At 37.9% G+C, this 14156-nt stretch overlaps 1 protein-coding gene across 6 annotated transcripts in view; it reads left to right on the plus strand.

Annotated features, from left to right (window-relative positions):
• Positions 1-14156, plus strand: part of LOC139976824 (uncharacterized) — a 59893-nt gene that overhangs the window by 26617 nt on the left and 19120 nt on the right. For 5 of the 6 annotated variants that reach the window (XM_071985635.1, XM_071985634.1, XM_071985632.1 and 2 more), the window contains 3 exons: positions 10103-10919; positions 12270-12540; positions 13280-13591. In XM_071985635.1, the coding sequence (XP_071841736.1) occupies positions 10103-10919; positions 12270-12540; positions 13280-13591 (1400 nt within the window). The remainder of the gene's footprint in view (positions 1-10102; positions 10920-12269; positions 12541-13279; positions 13592-14156) is intronic. The other variant, XM_071985636.1, reaches the window with a different exon arrangement.

The raw sequence follows: 14156 nt of genomic DNA on the forward strand, positions 1-14156 counted from the left end.
TGAAATCAGATTCTTTTACAAGCAGATAGACATATTATTGAAATCAGTAGGCTAAAATGTAAATCATATACCTTGTTCACTGGTTTTCTATGCTGATGAAATGGAATCAGGAGATGTCATGAACGATTTATCCTTAAAAAGAGAAATTTCTGAAAACAACTAACAACAAACCTTGCTTGGTAACCATGTACCTGCCAAAATCAACATGATAACCCATAAATGTTAGGTTGAATTTGAATCCACCTTCACATAACACATCTCACCTGCCATGGATGACATATTGCTGCCTATCGTGAATTGATATATCTCCTTCGTACAATGCCAGTCATGTTCTTCTTTCTCCATTCTCTCCTAAATATTATTCTAGTCTAGTCCACATCGAACTCTACCTCTCAACAAATCTTTTTTTAAGAATGTTTTGATTTATACCATATTGCTTGTCCTTTATCACATTTATTTTTATCTTCACCAAACAGGAGGGCACAGATATTGAGAGCGCAGCACAGGGCAGACAAGGACAATATTGGCAGCCTTTCATCCTTTCTCTCGGACCAGAATTGAACCCCAAACAATTCTTCATTGTGGCAGATAAACTGGCCATTCCAGCAGGGACAGAGGCGTAGAACATACATTTAACATAGACTATGCTCCCCCTCTACAACACTAGTTTTGTGAGTTCCATGCTTCCATGGTGTATGGAATTTTGCAACCAACAGAAGTGAAGTCTCTAGTCCGTATCCTTGCCTCATCAATAAGGGCAGTCAGCATGGAGTAATTTCAAGGAGTGAATGTTACATTTTATTGCTCTGTAGTCCGGAACCCCGTCTGTCAGCGTGGAGTAACTTTAAAAGGGTGTGAAGACTAGCGCAAAAAGAACGTCTAATGCCGGTAATCTGACCTAGTTTCGAATGAGGTGCGACAGAAGTGTTAGACACTGCCATCGATCCCAGAAAATACAAACACAGCTTGCTACCGTCGGTAATTAGACACTAGTGTACAGTCAGTACATACAGCTGCGGTCAATACCCACATCACAGTGTATAAACGATACAGCGATGAACATCTCGGGTCCAGCTAAAGATATCAAGGTATCACGTTTCATTACTGTCTGTCTTTGTTAGCGACACGAACAAACATCACTTGCAAGCAACAGAAAGTTAACTTTTTCAGATGGCTGCATGCTGCTTGGGACAAGTCTTCAATGCCTTTAAGGAGTAACTAACACATACCCTAAAATGTTAAATTGATTACCCAGAGTTTACCAACAGTTTAATATGAATAGGGCTCCAGAAATAAATATTTCATTGATTTTTGGTTGTCAAAAATGTTTTTTAATGATACTGATCTAATTATGAATGTAATTAAACATACACCTAGTTGCCAAAAAAAAACTTTGTTGTATGATTTTTCGAGCATGTTATTTTAATGTTTACTTTAATGTTCCCACATTTCACTGCACTCACTATGTTGAAGGTTTATTTAATTAAGCAATTAATTAAGCTAATATTATTTATTATGCACAATATTCCATAACTTGTGCCATGAAAAGCAAGCAACCTGATTATTATAAATTCAGTAACTGTAGAAAATTCCATTTGAGAATATCCTTTCCTCATTATTTTTTAGTCAACTTTGAGTGACATTTTTTTTCAGCTTGAGCCCGACATTACATGATTCACGTCAGATAATTTATAAAACTTCAAAATTTGATTGAAATCCCAATCAAAATCACTATACATGATTACTATCAGACAGTTAAGAAATAATTGAGGGTGGTATAATAGTCACATGTGCGGTTTTTGCATACAAATTTGCTTTATATGAATGCCGTATCATGAAATTGTGAATGCAGTATATAATAATTCATGTTTATCTAATAGCCATTATGAACTTAGTGCCATTCTGTTAACTGCTTGTAATATGTTGTTCTGTGTGTGCTGGATAATGACTTTCAGCAATCGCCAATCTATATCATTGAAACACAAAGTATTAAATGTTGACGGCACTGATATATAGTTTAACCATTCCTAATATTTTATAAATAACCTGCTGAAATTTGTCATATGTTTTCCCCATTTTGAAATCATTCTAAGAAATTGTTGCTACTATACATTAATGATTCACAACTGGAAAAAAGGCAATGTACCAGATCCATTGTACTATCGACGTGTTTCCATCCTATCCCTTTTGTAAAGGCAGGATCGTATAGTTACTATATCCTTTACAGTGGAAAATTTAAAGTTCAGTGAGATCGGGAGATGGGATCAGCTGGGGTATATAACGACTCAATTTACAGCTGTCTTGTCAATGAATTCCAGGGTATTACCCATTGGCGACACCACTGATCTGTTCTCAGCTCACCTAATCCTTTTTCAAAAAAAAAATGAAAGAACATTTTAGATGGCCCAATTCAAGCAGAAATTTGACAGATTAATATTGAACTGAAAATATGTGACTGTTATGTAAAGTATCTTTTTAATTTGAACGTTTGTTGGAAAGATAACATGTTGTGTTGAACATCCCTCAGAATATTGTAGTTTTGATTTCTGTTTTTTTTTTAATATGATAACGAAAATTATATAAGAATATATTAGTGGGTTAGTGGAAATAAAATTACTGTTCGGTGGATATTGACAATTATATTTCTTGATGGAACACCATTTTTAATGTACTTTGTGTGTGACTGTCACAACGATTTTCTGGTCTTTATAGCCTAACATGATTGGATGTGAAGGCGAAGTCACTCAATGAAGTAGCACCTTTCAGTAAATTCCCCTGCATTAACAAATCATTGAATGTTGTCTTTGATGGCCTTAAATGCATCTATATTGAAGAATTCCAGCACTAAGCTAACACGGAGGATCAATAGAAAAGCTTGTTCGATCCAGGATTTGCAGTTTATAAGATTGACAGTATAGCTGTGATGTGTAATAATTCAGTCTAAAGGACCGACTGTTCAGTCTGATATCAGTCTAATAGACTGAAAGTATTCAATCTAATTAAGACTGGTGCTGCAATAAATCAGTCTAAACTGCTGACTGTTCAGTCTAAAGTGGTTTGATTTTCAGTCTATTAGACTGCAGAGTACTCAGTCTAATTAAGACTGACCTTCAGTCTTTACATTTCAGACTGAAATTCAGTCTAAGTAGTCTGATCCCTTATCCCATCCATCATTAGACTGAAATTTCAGTCGATTAGCCTGAAATTTCAGTCTCTCATTTTAAGAGAGTATGTAAGTATCAGGGGCGTATCCAGGATTTTCTAACCCGGGGGGTGGGGGGGGGGGGGGGAGGGCGCGAATTACTATCTAAGCGGAGCGCCACCATCGGTTGGCGCGCAGCGTACAAGACAATTTCTGGTTTTGTTACCTCCCAGATTACCGGAAATGGCACTTCTCGGGCTTGAAATGACCAACCAAATGTACACTTTGCCTGATAACCAAGAATTTCCTAATAGTTTTTTTTCATCCATAACCTTTTTGAAGATTGTCACCAGTCACACATCCTGTTCGACCTCATTGCATCTCCTGTGGATCACTGCTTTTTGTAGGTGATTCTACGTCGCGGCCCACAATACCCGTAAGCACAATTTTTCAAAGGTTTTGAGCCCATTATTTGTTCAGAATTTGAAAATTCACACTCTCGTGAATAAATTCTCTTCCAAAAATACCCATAATGTTGCTCAAATTTCATCTATGGACACCAATATAGAAAAACCTTCTTCAACCCCTAACAGACCGGTCAAAAGTGCACGAGAAGAGGGAAGTATGATGAAGAATGGTGTTCAGGGAATTTTCGAAAATTCAGACACAGTTTATTTATTGGTGTACAAATATCAAAACCTCTTATAACGGCTATACTATCAAACTTCGTTGAATGGAATGAAAAACTACCATATATTTCCGAAACCGAACACTACATACATATACCACCCGAACCGAATTGTACAGTTGCTTATGATAGCGTTTTCGACTTGAATATATTGCGCATTTATATGCATCTGTGTTATAACATGATAACACGTGTTATGCTACAGGCCTTTTTATTGCGGCCTGTGTTAAAAAATATATATACAAAAATAAAAAATAAAAAATAATTTTTTATTTTTTATATTATATAAAAATATAAACAGATATAAAAAGATATAACAAATAAAAAAATAAAAAATATAATACCACTACGATTTACTGTATTGTATCTTTAACATATCTAGCTCTAGCATGCTCCCAAAGCATAACACGTGTTAGTGTGTTATAACACCCTGGCATATAAATGCATAATATGCTACACGTTAAGAACAAATATATGCTCGCACCTTTTCGGCTTGGGTGCATATACAATTTGGAGGTTATTCATCCTGGAACGCCATTTTCATGCTCACTGATATGATGTGATATCGGCGGTAAGCTCTACAAATTCGAGTAATTGAAAACAAAAGACTGAAATAAATAACTTTCATCTGTTTATTGTGCGATGCCCCACATTATTTTCATTTCGAAAGACGCACAGTTTCAAGTTCATTACATACGGAAGGCATCGGTTCTCTATCTGCCTTCAGTTTAGGGTACTTCTTGGGATTTTCATACCTAGATATTGCTAGATATCCATACAGTTCAGTGTCCTTAGCATTTTTTTCGGGGCCTGATCTTGGAAATTGCAAAATCGGGAGTGGTCACACTCCATGTAGGTCAGTGGACGTCGACCTCTAGACGTCACTAATACCCAACCCGATCACTTGTTATCGATGAAGTGGTGTATTGCCGGATTTTGTCAAGGTCTTGGTACAACGGGCAAAAGCCATTCATCTGGAAGCGATCAGAAGGGCTGGGGCGTAGGGTTCTGGGGTTGTGGGGCGCGCGTTTTTATGCAGATGGGAACAATCTCAAGGAGTGATGGGTGCGTCCGCTCCCCCCCCCCCCCCCCTCCATTACATGATATTCACAGGAGATGTGCTCAATTCTCCAATCGCATGCGGAATTTATTTTTAGATTCCTTGTACGAGTTACGGTACTAGATTTGGGGGTAACAATTAGCATTCAGGTCGGAGTGTATAGCATTTTACCTTTGGATGACAGTGTTGCATCGAAGGACATAGGTCTAGTGCAGTTCGCATATAGATCCTGGTCTTATACCGAAAATGTTTGAGACCAGCCACAGTTGGTTTCATAACACAATTGTACAATTGTTTAAGGCGTCCATACACACACGCGTAATAGACCATATATGGTATATGCATTAGTGAGAGAGGAAAAATGGAAACGTCAAAATGGAGTTGTCGGTGTAAGAGGTAGGCTGAGGCGTACGCCCCTTCCGAAATCCTCGATCCGTCACTGGCTACCCTGTGTATATAATAGGGATCAGCGCTGTAATTATATCACTGTTCCTTTTTCTCTTCCCGGTGTCGTAGCGTTGTTTCTGTGTCATGACATATTCAGACCCGTCACATCATGACTTGATGGGTTGTTGTTATTGCTAGAGTGTTACATACATTGTACTTAATACTCAGCAGTACAATAATAAATCCAATCAATGTGATGATTGTGTGTTTAACATAGTGAATGTAACATTTATTACACAAACAGTAACATGAAATTGATATACTGTCATAGCATTCAGTGTCCCAAGAATGCTAATGGTCAGTGTAATACAAATATGTTTCAGGTCACAAAGTTCACTATTTTTCCATTTTCTTTCAAGAAGATTATATCGGCTCATTTCATTCTTCATTCCTTATTTGGTACTGGTTGATTGTTGACTCTTAATTGAAATTAAAAGTATTATCTGCAGATTATGAAAATGCTGCTTATATATGGGTGACTACAGGAAGAGTTGTATCTTTGTAATTGTCTTTAAAACCGACAGTTGATTATGATTTAACTTTAGCTATAAAATGATGTTTACTATAAACGTTGAAGAGGTGGGGTGTTTATGTGATAGAAGGAAACTAATTTCTTAACTGGCTAATACCAAATATTCAAGATCCTTCAACTTACTTGAGGATGTATAAGTATTGATCCATTGTGCTTTATAGTATTATATCATAACCCTAACAAAGCACTGATAGTAAGTTTTACTTGTTGGAAAAGTACTAGAATGCTCTTTATATACCAGCATTTTTAAGTTGCAAAGCTCATATGACATAGAACGATTATCATGATTCTTGTAATAAGATTTTATGTTATTGAAACTAAAGTAACTATGAACAGATCATTTACGTATCCATGCAAGAGATTTTAGTTAATGCTGCGCGTAGAGTTAAATCTTTGCCAAATTGTGCAATCAGACAGTTGATTATGTTAATTTTTGGGAGCTTTCAACTATTTTTACATGTTGAGGGAGTTGGGTGAAAATTCCTAAGTCGACCAATGCTTTTTTTGTACATGCATCTTAGAAACTAAAAAGGAAATTATTTAAATTTTCGTAAGCATGCACCTTTAAGAGATAGTACCTTGATACCTTGCCATCCATGACTGGACACAAAAGTTAAAATATCATGACTGTAGTTCACTATTCATGCATGATTGTAGATGCTCGGGAAACCCTCTTAAGTGTTGAAATAAAAGGTTGAATTCATCAAATATTCTGAATTATTTGTGTTGTCATTCCTCTTTGTTGTCTCTTAAATGTGCTTTTCTGTTGTGATCTACTTAAAGAACAAGGAATCAAGCTGCTTTTAATAATTAACGTATGAAACACTTATGAACGGGTGCTATGTTGAAATCGCTGGCAAAATTGTACATAAAAATTTTATAGTTGCGTTACATGCTGATCATGTAAAACTTTACAAAACAGCAGTTAAGTAAATTCAAGTAAATTTTACTTAAATGTTTTAGTGTTCTTATTTGACATGAACATCAAGTACAATTTTAACCTTCGTACAACATTTTCTGAATGTATGTACTTTCAAAAGAAAGACAAGCATGATTCCTGCCACGTTGGCAGTACATCTAATGAAAAGAGTTTCCTTCAGGCATATTTACAGTTTTTGTTAATAAAAAACATTCAAAAGTAAATCTGAAATATAAAATTTTCGGACTAGCTTTTTAATATGATATAAGAACAATCAGTGACGATGCTGTGCATGATCACATGCATTTCTGGTTTTGATACCCCCCCCCCCCTCTAAGGTTTTAAGCTTACTTTTTGTTCAAAATTGGAAAATTCCCCTTTTCTCGTGAATAAATTCACTTCAAAACATACCCTTAATGTTGCAAAAGAATTTCATCTATGGACAACCAATATAGAAAAATCTCCTTCAACCCCTAACAGACCGGTCAAAATTGCACTAGTAGAGGGAAGTATGGAGAAGAATGTTGGTGAGGGAAGTTTCAAAATTCAGACACAGTTAAGTTATTGGTGTACAAATATTAAAACCTCTTATAACAGCTACTATAAAACTTCGTGAAGGAAATGAAAATATACCATATATTTCCGGAACCGAACACTACGCACATCTACAGTTTGGAGGCTGTTCATCCCGGAACGCCATTTTCATGCTCACTGATATGATGTGATATCTGTTTGCTTTAAAAATTCGAATAATTGAAATGAGACTGAAATAAATAACTATTACCTGTTTATTGTGAAATGCTCCACCAGTGGCGTAACGATGAGCCTGGTTGTGGCTCCTGGCCCAAAGGGGCCCCCATTAGGAGGCCTAGCAAGGGCGTCCGCAGAAATGTAGTACAAGGGGGGTCAGTAGGTCATATAGGTGTAACACGCTACTTGATACTATCTAAGCGGAGCGCCACCATCGGTTGGCACGGAGCGTACGACGATTTTTTTGCCAAAAAATACTCCTAGATCGTCGGAAAAGACACTTCCCGTTCAGGTTGCATTTACACATCGGTTATTTTGAGATCTCATGTCTTAGGATTTTGACTTTCAGTAATGCATTATGGGTCAGTATGCAATGAACATAACTAGAGAACTGTTGGCTGGGGGAAATCATTGAAATGTCAAATGCTTAACTTTTTTTAAATTTTCCAGGGGTGAGCAAGTGCCCCCTACTGTTTGGAGGGTAATCAAGGGCGTAGGAACCGGGGGGCTGGGGGGGGGGCGCAAGCCCCCAGTGAAAAATATGGAGGGGCGGAAGTATCATTCCGCCTCCCACTTCGCAAGTCAGAAAACCCCTTTTTCATTTCCAAATGAGAAAAAAAACTCATTTGGAGCACCAAATTGCATCTAAGGCCAGGTGAAAATGCAAAATTATAAACAAAATGGAGTGGGTGGGTTGAAGTGTGCTATATTGCACCAAATTGCACCTGAGGCCACCTGGAAATTCCAAAAAAGTCCAAAGGGGAGGGGGACACCCCCTCCCCTTACACCCCTCCCCCAGGCCGGCAATCAGTCTTCAGCCCCCCACTCAAAAGTACCTTCCTACGCCACTGAGTATAATGGAGGCTACTGCACAAATACAGTTATCAAACCTATGCATAGGAGCCCATAGGAGTTGCGCCCCACATTCTTTTCATTTCGAAAGACGCACAGTTTCAAGTTCATTACACACTGAAGGCTTCGATTCTCTATCTGCTTTCAGTTTAGGGAAGATCTCTAGATTTTCATCCCTAGATATCGCTAGATACTGCTAGATGTCCATACAGTACAGTGCCATTTGGATTTTTTCGGGGCCTGATCTTGGGAAATTGCAAAGTCGAGAGTGGTCACACTCCATGTAGGTCAGTGCACGACCTCCAGACGTCATTAATACACAACCTAATCACTTGTTATCGATGAAGTGGTGTGTTGCCGGATTTTGTCAAGAGGTCTTGGTACTACGGGCAAAGGTCATTAAGTTTCGTAACTCATCGGGCAGTGATGAGAGGGGTTGGGCGTAGGGTTGTGGGCGCGCGTTTTCATGCACATGGGAACAATCTCAAGAAGTGGTGGGTTCGTCCTTTTCTCCTTTTTTTTCTCTTTCTTCTTTTTCTTTTCCGTCCTTCCTCTCCTTCCTCCTCTTCTCCCCCTCTTTTTCCCTTTTTTCTTCTCTTTTTTCCCCTCTCCTCTTTTGCTTACCAGGGGGGGGGGCGCGCCCCCAACACCCCCTGGATACGCGCCTGAGTATGTACTATGCGGCGAGTTTGCGTAGAAATGGGGCTAGGCTTAAATTGGAAAGGATCGTTGTGGGCAATATGAGCAGAGGGGCCCACCAACGTTTCTACAGAGGGCGATGGTAAGTCAGTCCTAACGCGAATGACCTATACTGGTTACAGTTTGCTGAAACGAAGAACACGAACGCGTGAAAGTGCTCACAATCATGCGCGGACACCAATGATAAACGTATTCACGAGCTTGTATTCTCCTTTCACTTAAAATGTAAGTTCTGGCCTCCATATGTATGTAAACAATAGGCAGATATCTCGAGTTCGATATCTAACCTGTATAGTCACCGAATACACCTCGTTACGAATTCAAACAAATCTCACGTAATCCATCGTGTAAACATCACAGTGACGTGCACAGGTGAGGTAGGGGTGGAGTGTTGTGGGAGGGTATTCTATTTACCTCAACTGCTTTTGGTAGCGGCAAGAAACTACTTGGACGCTCTGAAAGCGGATGTAACATTTTACGAATGAAGGCTGTCCCTAGACGCAAGGTTCCATAAATAACTACTTTTGAAAAATATCCCTCGACTGAACGTTGTCCCAGTGTTGATGATGGATGTGGGGGGGGGGGGGGGGATGGGAGGGGGAGGCACGCCCCCTCCGGTTACCCTTTTGATCATGCCATTGTCAGCCTGATATTAGTGGTAGCGTCAACACTGAGGCGATGATCCTGAGATTTATCCAGAACACTGGCACGTTCCCATATGCTATAAAGCAGTCAAATGATGTGTATATCAATTTCAGTTCTGCTGCATCTTTGTGAAACCACATTGTTTTATGAACTCATAATATTTATGCTTGTTTTATATCTGCGATTGGATATACGTCCACTACGCATTCACCTATACGTATACCTATAGCATCAAGACTTTATTCAACATCTTTGGATATGTCTTGATATTGTTTCAGGTATAGCTAACTTTCACCAAAGGTGTATACTTACCTACCATTACTGGTTGAGTCCCTGGAAACTTAATATTCAGCTTTTTCCTTCTACAGGATTCAGACTACAAGGTTACCTAGAACTCTTTCTGAAGACGACTGGTGGTTGCACGATATGACCATTGATTCTTCGCGGATTGCTCTATGCTGTTACAGTGAAAGAACGAACACAGGATCAATCGATCTGTTTACACTAAATGATTTAGGTTCTCCTTCACTGCTACAACAACCAGCTGTTTACACAAAGGAATTTCCCGCGGATCAAACGAGTCAACCATATGTTTCATTTACAAGTGATTCCTCTCTGATCGTGGTTGTGCGCGGAACCCAATTAGAGCTGTACAATATACAAACCAACGATAGAGTGAAGCATAGCGCATTGGATGACAGTGACGTGGCAGAATGCGTGACTGTCAGAGAGAGAGACATATTTATCGGGGTGTCATCAAAAAAAGTGATCGTCTTTGACTTTACCTTGAATAAAGTTAAGACGATCTACTTGAATAATACTGAGCATGATGGCGTACCTGTTGACTTAGCAGTTTGTAAAGATCATCTGTTTATTTGCACATCAGCAGGCCGAAGTAGACGAGCTGTTAAATGCAATATGGAGGGCTCAGTAGAACACGAATACAAGAACCAAGATCCAAACTTAAAAGTTTCTGGTATTAGTGTAAGCACTAAATTAAGTCTAGTGTTTGTTTCATGTGATCACTCTGAAGCTGTTGCTATAGTTGTTCACTCCCTCTCAGAGGATCATGCCCTCTTTACATTCCATGTGGCGGCTGATAGCTATTTCCTAAAAATCGGATTAAATGATGTAAACAGGGTTTTCACGGTGGCGATGGTAGGCGAAGTAGAGGAATACAACAAAGTAAGTACGTCTGTTATCATAGACTTCATCAGAGTATCTACCATGTTCCGAAACTCCAACAAATATTTTACCACCACATTAAAATTTTCCCCCTGAAACAGATATTTACTTGATTATTGTACCCCCCCCCCCAATTCCTCGACATAACTGAAAATAATGTGGATAATTATAATCATGTCGACTACATGTAAAGTAACACTTCTTCATATGATTCAAGAAAAGTACAAATTCTAGTGTAACGAATTCAGTGAATCATTTATAACTATTAGCAATATTCCTAATCCTCGTGTAAATAATTAAATAACTAAAACAGAAGCTTTCGTTTGTATTTGTGGGTAAGAACAAGGGTTGTGAAGGTAAATCTGTATATGGAGTATAAATCACTTAGGGCCATCAACAATCGAGTTAGAGAAAATCGACGAGGGAGAGAAGTCTATATATATGACCATTTTCGCAGTCAATTTGGAAACGACAAGTTCTGAAGTTCAGTTGCTACCGTTGTTTGTGTTTCCTCTCTATCATAAACATATTATATTCCTCTGACCAAATAGCTGACCACAGACAATTCTTTAAAGACAAGGTTTTTCGCCGCCGAGTTAACAGCTTCATATCACGACTGGTAATCTAAATTCTAAAATGACCACGTTTTCATACGTCTCGGTACGAAGTATTACTTGATTTATGACGCTTGAAAGCAGCCAACAATAACCACTATAGTATCTACTCTTTGCCGGTCGTTAGCACTAACGACTGGTAAAACTATCCTAATACCAATTTTGGTCTTCTATTTAACGTTATAGAAGTTTAGCAGCCAACATAGACCATTGTGTAATGGATTAAAGCTACTTAGGGTACTGTTGATTCTTAGCAGTGAAACAAAGACCCGTATCTGTTATGGCAACAAGAAAGATACCCAGTTTTTGGATATCCTTCTCATTAACGCAATTCCTTGCTTGGCCACTCCTGTACCTGTACCATATAACTTTAATCAACGAGTACATTTTATAATATACACAGAATATATTGAATTACTTGAAATGGAAAATAGCAATATTCACAATGATTGAACTAGCTATTTTGTTTTTCAGTTGTGTGATTGTTCTGTGGAACATTATGAAACTAATATAGTAGTTCCACGATCAAAAGTGTATATCCTAACAATCTAGTGAAATAGAAGACTGACTAAAAGAGTTTGAGAAAATTCTATACATTCTTACTTTTGTCATTATTGTTGTAGCTGGAGATTTATATATGCATTGGGTATTGCTAGCTCAATATAGACAACGGCAACATCAACGCATCTCTAAGCATATTAATCATCTTTGTTTGTGTTGTCTCCTTTTTCTCTAGACGTCACTCTTTACTTTTAGTCATCTGAAAAAGGAACTTTCGTCAAGACTCAACAGAGACGATTGGGACAACTTAAGGAGTTATTTTTCTCTTCCACCTGGACAAGTCAGCACCATCACTGGTAGCCAGTCCTACTCAGAGAATACTTTGCTTCTCCTTGAAGAGAGAGGGTATATTCATCCTTCAAATGTAGATCGGTTAAGTGATGCATTCGCTGACCTGAGCCTTCAGCATGCTTATTTAGTAACACAGACCTTCAAGAACTTGGGAGGTAATCAGTTTATTAAAGAAAAACTTTCTTCGCAGAAAATATTGTAATTTTATGTGTGGCATAAAAATGTAGAAGAACAGATGGAATACTGTAACCCATCTTCCTCAAGACAAATTGTTGTTTATTCACTACACTATCTTTCTTTCAAAACACAGAACGTTAGAATCCATTAAATGTTGTATCAATATTTGTTTCTTACGTTAGCTCCAAGACTTGTACAAAAACTAATAATATGCCTTTTCAATGAAGAATGGAAACTAAATCTTGTTCATTGCGTTAATTAAAGCAGGGAGCTGGTTCCAGCGTCCTGAGGGAAGGAAATATTGATGCAGTGATACTTAAAATAACAATAACGATTAAAAAATTGTAATTTCGCACCGCAGATAAAACTTCTGAAAAAAACAGTTGGCAGTCGTTTCATGTTGATCCTCGATCATCAGAAGAATCAATCATTATGTCATCTTCTGTGAATTAGGATATGGGAATACCTACTTGCCTCTAACGTGTCAATCCCAACCTCTGTGGTGCAAATTGCAACATTGTTGCTTCAGTGTCATATAACAGGAATTCAAACAAATTCGAACCAATAATGTGTCATGGTTATATTGATAACGAGTGCCTACAGTACACTTTTATATACTGCATTTGTGAATCATTTTATACTGAAAGTATGTAATAAAATCAAATGCAGAAATTAAATAAAGCAGCCTATTTTTTTTTTGGCAAATGATCATTTCAGCTCAAGAGAACGAGTACGGGAGATTTCTTGCCAGCTTAGCTACACATCTGACGTTGGAAATCCAAGAGAAATTGTGTGCTTACTTTCAGTTTACAGAGGAGAACATGAAATCAGTTTTCTCCAATCAGAGTCCAGCACTTTCATTCCTCCTGACACTCGATGATATGGGGAAAATCCATCCCGCTGACGTTAACAATTTACGGACGCCTTTAGAGGAGTACCACCTTCTACAGGCTGTAGCTAAGATAGATGAGTACCAGTCATTCATAGCTGATGACGAATTTAAACGGCAAAAAGAGCTGTCAATAGAAGGTATATCTTGATATCATTCCGTTTTATTTTCTCTCTTTAATTTAAAGGCAATATCAAGATATGCATTACTATACAATGTACTGTAAGTCGTTTTTTGTGTAAATGCTTTTAGTTTTGAAATATATTTAGTCTGTCACCCTTACCTTTCCTACATTTAATGTATTAATGACCAGAATTGTGATTCGTGTATTGTGTTATTGTCTGCTGCTGTATAAGTATAAATGGTTTGCTACTAACGATATCATCTGATGAAATACAATTTCTGTAAATTGGGGATGAAATTTCATTTTGAAAGAACTTTGACATTATAAGTAAGTAAGACTAAAAAATCAGCAAGTAGGAGGTTGTGAACTGCAATAGATTTGTATTGTTGATTGGATAGCTCGCCCCCGTATAGTGTAACTTAACGAGAAACATCGTTTTCTACTTTCATATGTGGCTACTTAATGTCGGTCTCCTTGCTAGTTGCAAAACCAAATTTACTTAAAGTATTCTGATATCTAACGATGGGTCCTTTGGCAATAAATATGCCACAAGACTTAAAATTAAAGTGACTAACTTAACA

The sequence above is a fragment of the Apostichopus japonicus genome, chromosome 12 (genome assembly GCF_037975245.1).
Source record: "Apostichopus japonicus isolate 1M-3 chromosome 12, ASM3797524v1, whole genome shotgun sequence".
Taxonomy (NCBI): domain Eukaryota; kingdom Metazoa; phylum Echinodermata; class Holothuroidea; order Aspidochirotida; family Stichopodidae; genus Apostichopus; species Apostichopus japonicus.